The 17,377-nt window shown below is 41.8% G+C and overlaps 1 protein-coding gene across 2 annotated transcripts in view; it reads right to left on the bottom strand.

The window, feature by feature from the left end:
* ANO6 (anoctamin 6) overlaps positions 1–16,794 on the bottom strand; it is a gene marked incomplete at its 3' end in the record, with an annotated part of 65,261 nt that extends 48,467 nt beyond the window's left edge. The window contains exon 1 of one of the 2 annotated variants that reach the window (XM_079994137.1): positions 16,544–16,794. In XM_079994137.1, coding sequence (XP_079850263.1) covers positions 16,544–16,667 — 124 coding nt within the window. In that variant the 5' untranslated portion in view covers positions 16,668–16,794. Of the gene's footprint in view, positions 1–105; positions 422–16,543 lie in introns of those variants that run through there. The other variant, XM_079994138.1, reaches the window with a different exon arrangement.
* Positions 16,795–17,377: the final 583 nt, after the last annotated feature.

Below are 17,377 nucleotides of genomic sequence, written 5' to 3' on the forward strand. Positions count from 1 at the left end.
GAAACTCCTGCATATAACATAAAAAGGTTTGCTGCCTCTCAATCAAGCATGCACTTTCTTCTTGAGCCTTCCGTTCCTTACAGTTCCATTAGCTGTTTTTCTTACCTGGCTGCTGTTCTTCCATGTGGCTCCAGAATTAAGCTCTTTTGGCAGCACTGGGTGGCTGGTGATGTGATTCACTTTTGCCTATTAAGAAGCAGAGTCCTACACAAGCTACGGCTGCTCTTTCCTACTCTTGTTCAAGGACAACAATTTCACCTTGAAAACAACTGGTGTTTGTTTGCCCTATCAACGGTGGGAATGCAGGAGGGGAGAATGAAGCAAATTTCCTAAATGGAAATAGCAAGGTGTTTATTCTATCTCAAGAAGCTTTGTACAAATTCTTTCTTAGCAAGCAAAGTGTCCCAACATCTTGAAAAACCCGACTGACCGGATTAACATGGGAATATACCGCTCTACAAGAAACTGGGGGCGGGGAGAAGTTGTTCCCAAATTCTTCCTTTTCAGTTACAGAGCTCAGAAGAATGATGATGACAAGACATAAGATGGGAAAGTATACAATGTAAACTCTAAATGACAGTGCTCTAATTTGCACCATCTAATCCACATGAAATAAATTAACAGTGGACACAGCATACTCAAAAGACCAGTGGTTTTTTTGTGTGGTTTTTTGCTAGCATGTGTAAAAGAACACTTATTCTCTTTTGATTTAAGGATTTATGCATTTTGGGATTATCCCCCCCCCCCGCCCGCCAATTTGGACATAAAACAATCAACAGATTATATTTGCAGCATGAAGAAGAGGCCCTCTCTCCAAACAATTTAGACTTGCAAGCTTTTTCTGCACAAAAAAACTGTAACAAACATGGCTGGGTTGGTACCACTTTACAAACATGACTTGCAAATATTAGTAACACAGTTATACCATATAGCCAAACAAGTAAGCTACTTTCTTCTTCTGACAATGTAACATTGAAGATGTCTTTTGGAGGCTTACATTGTGGTTATGTCCTGTAGTGTTTTGATTTCCGGGCAGAAATATTTTGATAGGCTGTTATTTCCCCTACAAGAGACCAGGATTCAAATCCCACTTTATCCACTGACCTATTATGTATAAGCCATTGTGTCTCAACCACAATTTCTTACCTGTAACATGGGAATCTTAACTAAATTTCTCATATTTGTGAAAAACTATAAGATGAAGAATTAGAGAATAAGTTGTTGTTTTTTAGTATATGGATTACAGACTCAGTCCCCCCACCCCCACTCAAAAAACTCTGCTAGGTTTGTGGGGGCTCCATTCTCTTTCCCTTCTTCTCTCTTCCAAACCAACTATGGAGATTGTAAAATTGCATATGGTGGCAAGAATTATTTAATGGTGACAACTCCATATTGTTCTTGTTAGTGCACTTTCAATGCTGTTAATTTTTAACCATGGTCCTTGTTCTAATATACATTTGACTATATAGTCGAGCACAGGTCATACAGTTGCATGGCTAATATATAAACACATCCTGAGTTCTAGAAATAGTGATGTGCTTCTTCCTCACTTGCAACCAGAAATAATGAAACACTCTGAGATAAGCTACATAACAGGCTCTGCACTCTGAATGCGGGCATTTGGGGCTATTTGAAGCTGACTGTGAGTTTGTACAGTTGACCTGGGGGGGAATTGCCATGATTTGAGGAGAATATTTTGATGAATGACACCTCTGTGTCCCACTAGACAGGCTGCTTAGATGGAACAATTCATCATATTTCTCATATGCTACATGCATCATTTTTTATAGGTAGCATTGTATTTGGAAAAGTAAACCTGCCAAAAATAATGATTACAGCTGCAAGCAAACTCAGGGGCATTGCTATGGGAACTATCTCACATTTTAGATCCATTTAAATGGTTATGGGTCAGGAAACTGTTGAATAATGTATCTGTAAAACAGATCTACACTTAGATGCTAACCTGCCAACAGATATATACACAGAGGAAACCACTGCAGCACAAATAAGATGAAACAGCTTTTCTTTCTGCTGTGCTACAGAGCTTGGGATTAGCAGCTAATCTTGACGGACAGCTTCCCTCTGCTCAAGTCCTGTGTATGCCTGATATAAGATACAACAGAATCAATAATCAAAACCCCCAATACAAACCCTTTACACATTCTGCTTGGGATTCACATGTTACTAAATCTATTCTGCAAACCCATGGCAACCTTACAGCATCCAAGTACATTGTTTATACTTAATGACATTTTCTCACAATAAAATGGGATATACCCTGTTGCGCTGTGTTGTTTATTTGAAAACAACAACACTTCAGGCCACTTTTGGAGGCATTTTCCAGCCAGAATGGTTTACAAACACAAAACAGCATGAAAAGCAAACAATAGTACAAAAAGTTTAAGCTTTAAAAAGCTTAAGGTTCTTATGGAAAACTCTTCTTAAAAAATACACCCAAAGTCATCACCCAGCCAGTAAAACATCACTCCTAGAACAACAAATGAAAAAGAGATGCTTCAATGTCTTCCGAAATCCTTCCAGCATAGTAACCTTGCACAGATCTGATGGAATGGAATTCCAAAGTCATGCAGGCACCATAGAGAAGAACCTCTCTTTCCTGTCGACTTCCACCTAAGCAACCTAAAAGGTGAATATGTCAGGGAGCCTCTGAATCAGATCCTAAAGTGTGGGCAGGATAGTGCAGGTAGTCCAAAAAGGAACTCAGTGTCAAACTGAGGGCTTTCAAAGTAAAAAAGCAGCACTTTAAATTGAGCCCAGAAACACACCAGTACATAGCACACTAATATGACAATGGTGCTTCAGGCGTTGACTGCCTAGCTTCCAAGGATTCTGGGAAATTCTGAGTTTCTGAAATGTTTTTAAAGACAGGCCCTTGTGTTGTGCATCACACTGTAGCAAGGTCAGTTCTCTCCAGATAGGGCTGCAGTTTGTGTACCAGCTAAAGATGGTGGAAAGCACTTCTGGCCACTGAAACACCACTTGGTTTGAATCCAGCAGCACTGGCAAACGGCACGCTTGGCCTTTATGGGAGAGTGTCTCAGACATTCACCTGAAGGTCCTGATTTTGATTTTTGTTTTAAAAAGTGGTGAGGGAAGCTAGTAAAATTATGAACGGTGGATTGATCGTGTTCAATTTTTGTATGAGACAAGTTTAATGCCGGTGGCTACAAACAGCTGAGCTTCCACTTTCTGTGTTCTAAACATGCTCATGATGTGCATAGCCCAGTTGGTTAAAGTGTGGTGCCAATAACACCAAAGTTGCAGGTTTGATCCCCATATGAGACAGCAAATATTCTTGCATTGCAGGGGGTTGAAGTAGATGATCATCAGGGTCCCTTCCAGCTTTACATACAATCTATGATTCTATGGCAGTGGAAACTTCATTTCATCTTATTCCTTTCCCGTGTTTTTTCTTGCAAAATCTCTGTTCGCAAGGCAGGTTGGCTAAATGATCCCATACCATCAGTTCTCATGAAAGGGCAAGTTCCCAGACCAAACATAATAATGTTAGAATTAAGGTTTCTAAAAATTATCTCATAGTTATTGTATGTCAAGGGAAAGGCTATGTGTACAGATGTCCTTCTCTTGCCCTTCCCTGGTATATGTTATCACTCTGTTGAAAGAGTTTCGCTAGTATGCTATAGAAACCTGATGAGCATTTGCTATGCTAAGAAGTAACTCAGGTTTCCTTACAGCACTCCTAAGTACTCCTTACTGTCGATGTTGGACCCCACAAATCCTGAAGCCAGCACTGCATGAAGATGCCCTTCTGTGGGAGTGCTGTGGAATGACATCCAGATGGCCCCTTAAAAATTATTACCTGAAGGTGGCGATTTTAGCCACACTGGAAATAAGGATTACTGTGTTACTGCAACATCTGAAATGGGACTCAGGTGGATTTAAAGGGATTAAGACAAATTCATGGATGACTAGGTAAAGGACCCCTGGAAGGTTAAGTCCAGTCAAAAGTGACTATGGGGTTGCGGTGCTTATCTTGCTTTCAGGCTGGGGGAGCTGGCGTTTGTCCACAGACAGATTTCCGGGTCATGCGGCCAGCATGACTAACCGCTTCTGGCACAACAGAACACCGTGATGGAAACCAGAGCACACGGAAACACCATTTACCTTCCCACCGCAGCGGTACCTATTTATCTACTTGCACTGATGTGCTTTCAAATTGCTAGGTTGGCAGGAGCTGGGACAGAGCAATGGGAGCTCACTCCATCACGAGGATTCAAATCGCTGACCTTCTGATCAGCAAGCCCAAGAGGCCCAGTGGTTTAGACCACAGTGCCACCCATGTCCCTTATGGAGGAATAGGTTTCAATTGCAATAACTGAAGTAGCGTAAGATGCTGAGAACAAACAACAAAGGAAGGCTACCATCATGGAGGCTTGCTATGGGCAAGGAGACTGAATGAATGGAACTTTAGTCTGACCATGCCAATGCAATTGTTACACTCTTAAAAGCTGAATTATAAACGCTGGGTATTAAGAGCTAGATCACAAGGAGCAGTGCATAGCTATTTTTATGATCTAAACCAGACAGAAATGGCACCGCCAGAAGTTATTCTGTGCTCTTGCTGATTCACACAAGCACTCCTTCCTATGGTCTTTCATATCACATGCAGAATATTAGCGGCATTTGCGGGTGTGAAATGGCCCAGATAATGTTCAATATAAATCAGAGCTGCACTGAATAATAAAAAAGGAACAAGTGTAGTACAGAAGGATTTCCTTTTGTTTGCTTTTTTGGCTCTTGCCTTTGCTTTTTGTGCCAGCAAGTCACTTCAATTAGTATTCTAGCATGAGCCCGGTACTTTAATAGTGTGGCAGAGGAAGTTGCATATTAACCCTTCTCCTGTGCATATGCTGTAGCTTAATATGTTTTGCTTGAACTGCAATTGAATCGCCCTCTTGCCCATCTGCAATTACTCTTCAACAGACATTCATTTTGCATTCGCTGCTGAAGACAAGGGTTGACTGAAATGTTCCTTAATTAATACGTAGCTGGTTACTAAACATACACACAGAAATGAAGAAAAACAGTGACATTCCTGAGATAAAACTGGCAGTTTCGGGGAACTTGAGTCCTGCACGTGTCCATAAAAGACAGATGGAAAATATCTCAGCATGGAAATAAAACAGAAAAAGATGCCAACATAGTTTAAAGGCCAGATGCAGTATTAACTCATCATGTCCAAGACTTAGCACAGATAAGACTACAGTATGTTTCCTCAGTTATGTCTTTGGGAGGGGGGCGATATATTTCCCAAAGGCAAGAAACTGCATTTAAGATATCTTTCTTGAGCTGCATACTGTATAGCTTACTTTTCTATTAACCCTTTCTGATAGAAGTACGGATTAATAGAAGTTCTGATATGATAAGGTGAATGCCATGCTTCAATTTGTTGCTGCTTCTTTAAGGGTTACTTATATATGCTGTAATAAAGTTGCTGTATCTAAAAACTGACTGGGTTACAGAGGTTTCCATGAACCTGGCTGATGCACTTTAGTTCCTAACACTTTTTAACGTAATGGCGATTACCCTTAGCCCCTCTTCCCCAGTCAGCCTTGCCACTAGCTACTGTGGACCACCTTTGAGCCAGGCTTACAAGCAGTTCTAGTCAGCTCCTTGCTGAATTCTTCTTACTGTCTTATATGACCTCACTGCCCATCTTCAGCTTAAGGTTAATGATTTTGCTCTTTTAAGGCAGACTATGATTTTCAGCTTCCTCCAGCCTGGATAGTCTCTTTCCCATCTGCTTCACCTTTGGCCTCCAGCTGCTTCTTCTCAGCCAGTCTCACCCTCTGTCTTCTTCATATCTGGTCAGCAGACTCTCTCAATATGAGTAGATTAGGCCTATTTATGTCTGTCCACCAACCAATCAGATTTGAGAGACATAGAGTCCTCCCCGCCAATCAGGCCACTTTTCCTGTCCAATGCATAATTAATAATTTCTGCCCAATGAGCCAATCAGAAGCGCAATTTACAATACAGTGGTACCTCGAGTTACAAACGCCTCAGGTTACAAATGCTTCAGGTTACAAACTCCGCTAACCTGGAAGAGTTACCACGAGTTGAGAACTTTGCCCCAGGATGAGAACAGAAATTGTGTGCCGGTGGTGCAGCGGCAGCAAGAGGCCCCATTAGTGAAAGCACGCCTCTAGTTAAGAACAGTTTCAGGTTAAGAATGTACCTCCGTTAAGAATTAACAAATTAAGTTCGCAACTAGAGGTACCACTGTACTCTCAATATTGCAAAACCAACCAACCAACCAACCACTTTCCAACAGACGAGTCCCAGGTACTTACATAGCAGCCCTCCTCCTCCTCCTCCTTCTTCTTCTTCTTCTTCTTCTTCTTCTTCTTCTTCTTCTTCTTCTTCTATCATTTGTAGCCGAGTAAGATGGTTTTCCATGAACACAGTCTTAACAATTCTGCATCCACACGTCCTTCCACAGTAGGGACATAGGTTTCCGAGTGGGAGTTGTTCATAGTGACGGTTTGCCAAACTCTTAGAACGTTTCTCCTTTTTGTCCTGAGCTTGTGCATCTTCAAAGCCCATGGCACCTTTGGTAAAGGCTGTTCTCCAATTGGAGCGCTTGCAGGCCAGTGTTTCCCAATTGCCGGTGTTTACACTACATTTTTTTAGATTTGTCTTGAGACAATCTTTAAACCTCTTTTGTTGACCACCGGCATTAAACTTTCCATTTTTAAGTTCGGAATAGAGTAGTTACTTTGGAAGACGATAATCAGGCATCTGAGCAACATAACCAGTCCAACAAAGTTGATGTTGAAGAATCATTGCTTTTACATTAGTTCGCCTTTCTTCCCAAGTGATGTGTAAAAATTTTTGGAGACACCATTGATGGAATCTTTCAAGGACTTGGAGATGGCGTTTATAAGTGGTTCATGTTACACAAACATACAATAAGTTTGGTAGTACAATATCTTTGTATACAAGCATTTTGGTTTCCCTGCAAATGTCTCAGTCCTCAAACACTCTGCACTTCAATCAGGAGAAAGCTGCACTCGCAGAGCTCAGGCGATGCTTGATTTCGGCATCAATGTCAGCTCTTGTGGAAAGATAACAGCCCAGGTAGAAGTGAGCGACACTTTCCAACATTACACCATTGAATTGGATTTATGGCACTGCAGAGGGGTTGTTTTGTCCTTGTTGGTGCAGCCCTTTGGTTTTTTGGATGTTGAGCAATAGGCCAATCTTTTCATAAGCTTCTGCAAAGATTTTTAGGATGACTTGGAAGTCATCCACTGAGTGTGCACACACTACATTATCATCAGCATACCGAAGCTCAGTGATGGAAGTTAAGGTAACCTTACTCTTTGCTTTCAGACCAGTCTCAGGTACTGACATAACAGCCAATGACCAGCCATTAGCACATACTAAGTATTTTCAAATTGCAGTATTATTATTTTTAGTATTATTTATTGAATTTGTATAACGCCCTTCATACACAGATCTCATAATATAAAACCACAAAATACACAGTAAAAACAAACAACAAACAAATAATTCCTGCCTCCCACAACACTTTTAACAGGACATCAGATGACCCCACATTAAATGACCATACATACACATACACTGTAACTAAATCAAATCCTGCTTGGGTAAGTACATTTTTTTTACAAAATGACTTATCCAAACACCCTTTGGAAACTACAGTGGTACCTCGGGTTAAGTACTTAATTCATTCCGGAGGTCTGTTCTTAACCTGAAACTGTTCTTAACCTGAAGCACCACTTTAGCTAATGGGGCCTCCTGCTGCCGCCGGAGCAGATTTCTGTTCTCATCCTAAAGCAATGTTCTTAACCCAAGGTACTATTTCTGGGTTAGTGGAGTCTGTAACCTGAAGCGTATGTAACCTGAAGCATATGTAACCTGAGGTACCACTGTAGTGCAGAATGTAGCAGGACTGCTGTTAACCCGTGTTGGCCCCTTAGAACACATTACACCAGTGCTGAAGGAGTTCCACTGATTAACGGTGAGTTTAGATACAATCTTCAAAGTGCTGCCATACACCTTCCCATCCAGCCTGGCTAGGATATACCAGAGACTGCCATGATTTTTTTCTGAACGTTAAGTTATTTGGTTAGAGCCTACTCCCAATGCCATCTTTATCAGAAATTAGTTTGTCAGCAATTAGGTGTGAAATATTCTTTCTAGTGGCACTTTCACTTCAGAGTTTCTTTTATCAGAAAGGCCGCAGGACTCTTTATCTGTCTTTGGAAAACAAATTAAAACTTTCCTGTTCCACTATGCCTTGGGTGAGAACAGGAAGTTTAATATTAGTTATGGTTCTGTTTTTCTTTCCCATTTTGCTTTCTCTATACTGCTTCCCTGTTTTATTGTGACACTAATATTTTATTTTATTGTATTATTAATTATTTTATTAGTATTTAGCATTACCGTAAGCTATCATGCAGGCCTATGTGCAGGATATAAATATATTATCATAAAACTATAGGCTAGATGAAAAAGATGAATCTTCTATTCAGAATCTTAATTAGTATGAGATAAGTTGCTCGAGAACTAAAGCAGACAAGGCTGCTTGCCAAAATACATATTAGATTTTGCCAGTGGGGCATATAAGGAAGGTCTGGTCTTATGGAGGGAGATGGGTAATAAAGACAATTTGGATCATTAGTACAATTTGTTTCTTCTTGCCCCCCACAATTGCTATAGTAACCAGAGCCTTTAACGTATTTATCTTCGAAATATCCCTGTGCTGCTTCTGGAGAAATGTTGAATTTGATTAAACAAAAGAATTAAGGCAGAGAGCAAATGCAGATGAAGAATGGAGAATTGGCCACAGAAACTGACTAGCCCTAGATAACTTCTCTCTTGATTTAGATTACATCAACTCAAATATAGCCTGGACCTCAGTTATCTGAACACTAGTACGAATAGGGAGTTTAGGTGTAGACCAGAAAAGGCTAACCTGTGGCCCTCCAGGTGTTGTTGGGGTACAGCCCGTGTGCCAAATATTTCTTCCAATATTTTTTGTGACTATTCTCCATCAATTACTGAGAAAAGAAATTACATTTGAAAATTATCAAAGGGGAGGGAAAACTTGTGGATTTGTCATCCACATTTACTTTACTTTCGACACAGATTTCGAGGTTGTGAGTATCCTCTCTCTCATTCTATAAATCATCTCTTTGATGGTCTTAAATCTGCAGCCTTCCCAAATCCTTGGCTTCCTGTCTGGAATGTACCCTGACAGCCTACCAAGTTTTCTGCACTTTAGTTAAAGCCCATCACTAGATAAAGACTACCATGAGGCTTTTTTATACCAGGGAGTTTGGAGAGGCAGGGAAGTTGCAGAGTGCTGGAGAAATATTTAATGGGATGGTGGGAGACACACGCAACACCCTTGGCCACCTTGCAGTGATATAGTAAGCTCAATTTTGCACTCACCTATATACTAAAGAAGAAGAAGAGTTTGGATTTGATATCCCACCTTTCACTCCCTTTAAGGAGTCTCAAAGCGGCTAACATTCTCCTTTCCCTTCCTCCCCCACAACAAACACTCTGTGAGGTGAGTGGGGCTGAGAGACTTCAGAGAAGTGTGACTAGCCCAAGGTCACCCAGCAGCTGCATGTGGAGGAGCGGAGACGCGAACCCGGTTCCCCAGATTACGAGACTACCGCTCTTAACCACTACACCACACTGGCTCTCAATTCTAAAGCAATTCTAAAGCATGCTGGGGATGGCATAGGTTTTGGCATAGCACTACTTCTTGGATTCAAGTATTAGAATGAACCAAACCATGCAGAAAAGCAGTTCCAGACATGAATTGGTCCTGAGACTGCTGCTTGCTGGGAGAACTTGGGCCAGTCACTGTGTCTCACTCCAAAGGTAGCCAGTATTGTTCCTCCAGATGTTATCAAGCTCCAGCCAGGATAACCAAAGGTTGGGGCTGATGGGAGTTTAATCTGACAATATCTGGAGGGCATATGTTGGCTATTTCTGTCTCATCCTAACTTACCTCACAGGGTTGGAAAGGATAAGAACCATGTACATTACCCTGAACTCTTTGGAAGAAAGGTAGGAAGTGCAATCCTATAGGATAACATGTGCAATTCTTCAGAATGTGGTACTTTTCGCCTTTTTGTGCGTGGAAAGTTTGATGTCCCACTTTCTGCTTGTAAGGAAGGCAACAATTCTAGAAATACTCTCTCTAGCTGACTAGTTGCGTATCTACCTCCTTGACAGTTAGATAGTAGAAGAAATAACTTTCTTTAGTGTGAACATGAAGAAAACAAATAACTGGAAGAGAATACAACTTGGACTGGTTTAGTTTTAGCATGTAAAACAACACACTGAGTAGTTTCAGAAAAGGAATTCTAAATGGGTGTTTTCTTGAAGAAGGCCACATACATAAAAATATCCAAGAGATAAAGCAAAAACAGGAAAACAACATGACTTAAACTATCCTAGGTAACTGAAGAAGATGCTCTGCTGCATCCTAATGTTATGGGTGTCATATTTCACACACAAAAACTCCTAGGAGTATACTAAAGAAGTTAGCAATTGCTTGTAAAATAAATTTATGTTACGGATAATGGATCATTTTTTTTATTGCACCTGTACAGTTGCTGAATAAATAATTTAGGAGGGTGGCAAATTATTAGATTTCTATCCCAGAGAAGCTAGAATGTATTTTGCCAAGTAACCCAGAATTCTAGGGCCTAGAAGCTTGGGAAATTAAAATAAGTGTTCAGACATAAATCTTTTCCTACTTGTTAAAAATGTGGCATTCCTCATTCAACCAGAACCTCAACTCAGGTCAGCAAGTGAAGATTTTTATTTCACTAGAACTATCTAGGAACTATCTATTTCACTGGAACTTGTCTAGGAAAAAAATACTGTACAACCAGGTACTTGTAAAACTATAGTAAGAATTTTAAAAATATGATCAGCAAGATAAATTTTGAGCCTTGGGGTAGGGAGAGAGAAAGCCACTTGTACTCGCTTTAGTCCTGCTCAAATGCTCATAACATCCACTATTAGAGGTATCTCTATCTCCTGCTCCTGCCCTGCAGAACTAACAACAACTTCAACTACCAGACTTTTAGAAGACATCTGAAGGCAGCCCTTTTTAGGGAAGCTTTTAATGTTTGATGTGTCACAGTATTTTAATATTCTTTTGGAAGCCGCCCAGAGTGGCTGGGGAAACCCAGCCAGATGGGTGGGGTATAAATAATAAATTATTATTATTATTATTATTATTATTATTATTATTATTATTATTAAAGTAACTAGCACCACAGGCCTAATTCAATCGCTTCCCCAACCAATGGCTGCTTTGAAGCTTTGAAGAAAGCATCAGTACCACTGATCTCCATCATCTCATCTGGTTGGGCCCTAAGATGGTAAGGGGTAAGTCTTATATACATTTTTTACACAAATTTCAGAACGATAGATACCACAACAGAATTCACTATTGATTTTTTTGCTGTTGTTCCATAACTTTTCCATTTTCCTTTCCACATGAGCCACAATTATTTGACATTCTTCCTTGGGAATAAAGGAATAATTCTACCATTCCTTGGTAGCTCTGAGTTTTTAATGCTAGGCAGCCTTGTGCAAAGAGCAGTACTGGGGGTTCCCCTTACAGTAAACCACATGAAAGCTAGAGATCCAGCTTAATCTAGGCCCTACTTGCTTTGCGTGCTATTCCACTGTTAATCTAGTACAGGTGGATAGTGTCATTATAGGTTTTAGCCACCAGGTGGCAACTGGACACACACACACACACACACACACACAGTGCCAGAAGTTTTCTGTTGCCGTTCTTTTTGGAGGGAGACAAAACTTGCCTAGTTTTTCTTCTTTCTGGTATGTGCATTAACCTTCCATGCCAAGGCACAAAACTTTTCTTGAGCAACAACTGCTACAGTTATGTCACAGGGTGTGGTGGTCAGTAATCACACGGTCCAAAGTTGGAGTTAACACTCGATGAGCAAAAACACAATCTCCACAGACTTTTCTGAGTGCCAGGCCTAATGAGCAGCAACTTATTCCGGGTGGGTCTTCTTCCAGGAAATCAGTTGCCAAGACTAAAGGTCCCCACCTTCCCACAACTGTCTATGTCTCCTCCTCTCCAGAGCTTTCCCCAAGCAATTGGAGACTGTATGTCTGTGTACAGCCAAACTCTCCTTGACCTTTTCATGCCTCTCCTGGTTCTGGGAGGGAGCTGGTCACAGCAGCAGGAGGAAACAACCATGACTTTTCACCAGCCTGACTTATCTCTGGCTCTAATTTCAATTTGACCTCGCTAACTTCAGCTTCCAATTCTTGACCTCTCTGCCACAGACTCTCCCTGCTCACTAAGCCCTGCTTCTGCTTCTGCTTCTGCCATATCCTCTTTCCAGTCTTCTCCCTCTGACCTCTCATCACTGTCCCACCATCACTCCCTGGGCTCTGAGCTTTCTTGCCTTGGTGGTTCCACAGCTGGTTCCTCCCACCATTCCTTTGTGTCCAACCAACCCATGACAATTTGAGGGAAAGAAAGTATCAGTTTGCCTGGTTGCAAATCATGCATTCAAAGACACTGATTTTAATGGGACACTTTCTTTCTGGATTACATCCTGGAGTACACAGCACAGGTTGATGTTATAGATTCAACAACAACAGCAATTGAGAAAGCAATGCAGCAATGCAGAAGGGTAGCATAGACATTTTAGAAATAAACAAGTAACAAAATGTCCATGAGTTCACTTTCTCTCTATGGACAGTTTTTAAGAAGACAGCTTGATTCGATTATAAAACCAGAAGACTGACTCAACCCACAAAGAAGGAAGTGATGCCATGCCAACTTAGTTCCTGAAACATACTGTAGCTCTGTTTCATTTTTACATTTCTCTCTATAGCAGGGGTCAGCAAACTTTTGCAGCAGGGGGCCTCAGACCTTGTGGGGGGCTGGACTAAAAAATAGTGAACGAATTCCTATGCCCCACAAATAACCCAGAGATGCATTTTAAATAAAAGCACACATTCTACTCATGTAAAAACACCAGGCAGGCCCCACAAATAACCCAGAGATGCATTTTAAATAAAAGGACACATTCTACTCATGTAAAAACACGCTGATTCCCGAACCGTCCGCAGGCCGGATTTAGAAGGCGATTGGGCCAGATTCGGCCCCCGGGCCTTAGTTTGCCTACTCATGCTCTATAGAGCCTGAACTGAACACACACTAAAACCTAACTCCCACCCTATTAATCAACTTCAATTTGATTAGGGTCAATGATCAGAATGAGCAGAAATGTAATGAACATACAAAGGCAATAAATTTATTTCAGAGGCTATGGAAAATGAACTTGCTCATGTGAACTTCCAAGTACCTTAAGTCTTTTTAAAACCAGGTTGATTGCTTGCACATTCAACCTCACTTAAAAAAATTGTGTTGACATTTACCAAGACTTAGGTTTGACACAGATAAACTACAAGACTTCCTGAACACCAATGATAGTTGCCTATATAATTTTGCTACATTTCAACAAAAAACGGTACTTGACCTAAGCATAATACAAATGGCAATAGATACAATCACATGTCTATTGACTTTTGCCTTATTAGAATTTGAAACAAAGATGATAAATAATTCACACACTATCCCTTTGATAAATCTGAACAGCTCCTAATACCCAGTCTCTTCTGATTCCATGCATCACCGGCAAATATCACACACATCAGTTGTTTGTTGTCTTTGCTTCGTTTTATTTCCGTTGACAACTTAGGCAGAAGTAAACGGTTTCATGATGGCAAGGAAGACTCGTGTCAATTACGTAGACAGACCTGCACTATAATTTAGAAGAGTTAAATGCCAGGTTCGTTTTACAAAGTAGAAGGAGAAGATTGGAGTAACATTTTTTTGTGTACTAAATTACAAAAAGCAATTTTTGTGACAATTTTATGGGGAAAGAAACATTTGTAACTAAGGCTGGAAAGTTATAAACCACAGTTAAGGGAAAGCAAAAACTTCCAAATTCCTTTTCTTAGGCATGTGGGAAGCCACAAAGAGGAGAAGGAATAGCTTAGAAGCACAGGAAGAGGCTAGGCTCATTTATGTAATGTTAAACAAGGATTTAGCCGTACATCTGAATGCGGCCTCTGCCTATTTATGAGGGTATGCTGAATGTGCCTCAGAGGTTGTTTTGGAGTGGTACTCTGCTAGTTTCTCTTTTGTGGCAGCTGGATGAGTCCCTCTTTACATCACTTTTGATGGCAGCAAATGGCATTTTAACATGGAGTATAATTGGTTATGGTTGATCGATGCGACCTTCAGTTGGTACTGTTTTGTCTCTTTGGTGAGTCATAGTTTTTACGCAGCTTTAATAGACTGTTTTTTCATTGTTCTGTTCATTTGCTCTTCATTAATCACATGTCACCTGCAGCAGCAAGGGTTGAATCCACACAGGCAGAGCAATCGTAGCTCCAGCAGTCTTGTCCCTCATGGTTGACAGCAAAGGAAAGTGGGAAGGGAATGCAGGTTGTGGGGAGGGTAGGCAGTGCCAGGCTGGTGCAGTGACCGGGCCCAGATCAGACCCAATGCCAAATGGCATTAGCTTGGCATATAAGGGTTTGGACTGTAGCCTAAGTCATGCTTAGAACAAGCCCATTGAAATGGACTTCACACTTGGTAATCCTTAAACCAGTCCCTTTGAAATCAGTGGGGCCTAAGTTAGTCTCTTTGGTTTCAATGGGTTCACAATTAAGCATGACTTAGGCTGCAGTCCAACTCCCAGGTTGTTTGAAAAGACAGTTGATTAAAAAAATGTAACTTAATAAATAAGCAAACAGCCCTCTTATGTTTTATCTGTGAGAGACAGTTAACTACTTTCCCCCTTACAGACAGAGAATACATTTTTTCCTTACTCATCATGCCTTTTCTCTCATGCTTTGGCCGTCAAATTAAGGCATGGCAAAACTGGGAAAGCAGAACTGCTTCTTCTTGATGCTGATGCCAGCAGTGAGGTCCAAGTGAGACACAGGGGGTGGCTTTTAACGCAGCAACCCAAGAGATTGTGTTCCCCGCTGGACCTACGGTGGAATGCTGGCTCCATCACTACAGCAAACTGCATCTTTCTCCTACTGTCAGTTCCTGTATGTTACTTCTTTGTTAAACTTACTTCCATGTCCTTTTCCAGAACAGGACAGTTTAGATTTAATAAAGAACACATTTTATTGCTTTATTTACTGATATAGTTATTTAAAACAGCAGCAGCGGGTTTGTGACTAACCTAAATCTTTTTTATTTCAATGGGACTTGCAGCCTGTATGTACACCATACATTTAGAGAACGTTTTCCTCCAAAAATCCTGGAAATTGTGGCTAAGGGTGCTGGGAATTATAGCTCCGTGAGGGGTAAACTACAGTTTCCTTGATTCTAGGGGGTGGGAGGTGTGCTTTAAATGAAGCCATAGTCAGGTCTGCAGCCCATCTACTCAGAAGTAAGTCCCGTTGGATTCAGTAGGGCTTACTCCCAGGGAGGTGGGGTTAGGAGAACTACAGCCTTGGTCGAGACTTTTGCTGGATTGTTACCCTCAATTTATATATCCTAGCAGTATTTTAAAGAATTGCCTTTCGCACGGGGAGAAAGGTGGCGCTATTGAGTATTTCCAGATCATCTGTTGCAAAAAACAAACAACCACAACCATGCCTTTAGGTCTCATTTATCCTCCCAGCTTATTCTTCCGTCTTTTCTGACTCACATTTATCTGGAAAAGTGACAAATGATCACTGAACTTTCAACTCCCAGACAAAAATAATAAAAGCAACAACCAAAGATTCCGGAACAACACTGCATTCTTTCCCAAGCCCATCAAAACGCCCATGGCCGTCAGTTTTCTTTGCGGATGTTCCGTTCAAATCTCAGATCAGCATTTTGGAAGCAGGGAGGGGAGCGAGGCGAGCACTGGGGAGAGAATAACGGCGAGGTCTTTCAACTCAGGATTAGAAAGAAGACTTTTTCCTCCAGGCACAGGACACTATCAGACCCAGCTGAATGGTGCAAGCCAAATAACTCCGCGGAACGGCCTGCAAAGGAGCTGGAAAGAATAGCGGAGCCAAACTTTCCGAGTTAACTTTGTGCTGCCTGCGCCACTGTCCAAGCTGTTGACACGCCGCTTTAAAAACGAAAAAAGGGTGAATCAAAGAGCAGCCAATGAAACGGGAACCCGCCCTTTCCTCTCTCTCACTTTGGGGAGAGACTTTTAAGACGTGATCCAACTCTCCCTGTTGCAAAGCAAGCTCGGTCGCCTTAGCTCGAAAGTGCTGCAGTTGAGACGCGCTTCCTCCACCGTCTTATTTCAAGCCTATTTCAAGCACGCTTCTCCCCTGGGATCTGTAGCTTGCTGGAAATTGTAGCTCGGCGTGGGGGGAAACTACAGTTCCCAACATTCTTCTTCCCCGAGGGGGGCGCTTTAAATGCACGGAATGTACACGTGTACACACACACACACACACACACAAAATCCTCCTTACTCACCCATCTCCCCATCTTCTTCTTCCTCCCCCTCTTCTTCCTCGTCATCTTCCTCCAGCTCCAGCAACACACCCTCCTTCTCCGCATTCATCTCCCCAGAAGTCCGTCGCTGCTGCTGCTGCTGCATTCCTCCTTTCCTGCAGATAATACGGAATAATCTCCAGGAGGAGGCTGGCAGAGGGAAAGCAGCCCCGGGGCTCCCGCGACCAGAGAGCCCGCCTTCCCCTCTCCGAGAGCCGCGGGGAAAGGAGAAAGGCGGGGCGGCCTGAGCCAGAGCAGCGGGCTGGGCTGAAGGCGCCGCCCTCTTGGCAGCCCGCCCGGACTGAGAGAAAGAGACGGGAAAGCGAGAGGGGAGTTTCCTCCCGTTGCCACAGAGACGAGGCTGGGGTGACGGGGCTTCGTGGGTCCCAGCAAGTTACGGTAGCTCAGCCAGGGGGCTCGTCGAGCCCGAAGCAGCAGCCAGCAACCTGCTCGAAAGGAGTGGCTCTCGCTCTCTTACCAATAGAACCTTTATATATATATATAAAACTTTATTGAATAATACAATCAAATTTCCAGACATATCTGCAAAAACACAATTGTTTACATATTTGCCACACATAAACTGTGAAAGAAGATAAAGAGTAAGAAGAAACGGGGGGAAAAGCAAAGGAAAAGAAGAAAGGAAAGAAAGAAAGAAAATGCTGTTTTCCATAAACAGTAATTCCAAAATTACACTTGCACACATTGTAAAATACAAATCTTAATTAAAATATCTTAAAAGACTTCCACCGCCTAAACCACACTTCTTTTGTTATTTAATTCTCTATCTCTGTTCTTCACTTCCATCCCTTTGGA

This window comes from Podarcis cretensis, assembly GCF_951804945.1.
Source record: "Podarcis cretensis genome assembly, chromosome: 10".
Lineage (NCBI taxonomy): Eukaryota > Metazoa > Chordata > Lepidosauria > Squamata > Lacertidae > Podarcis > Podarcis cretensis.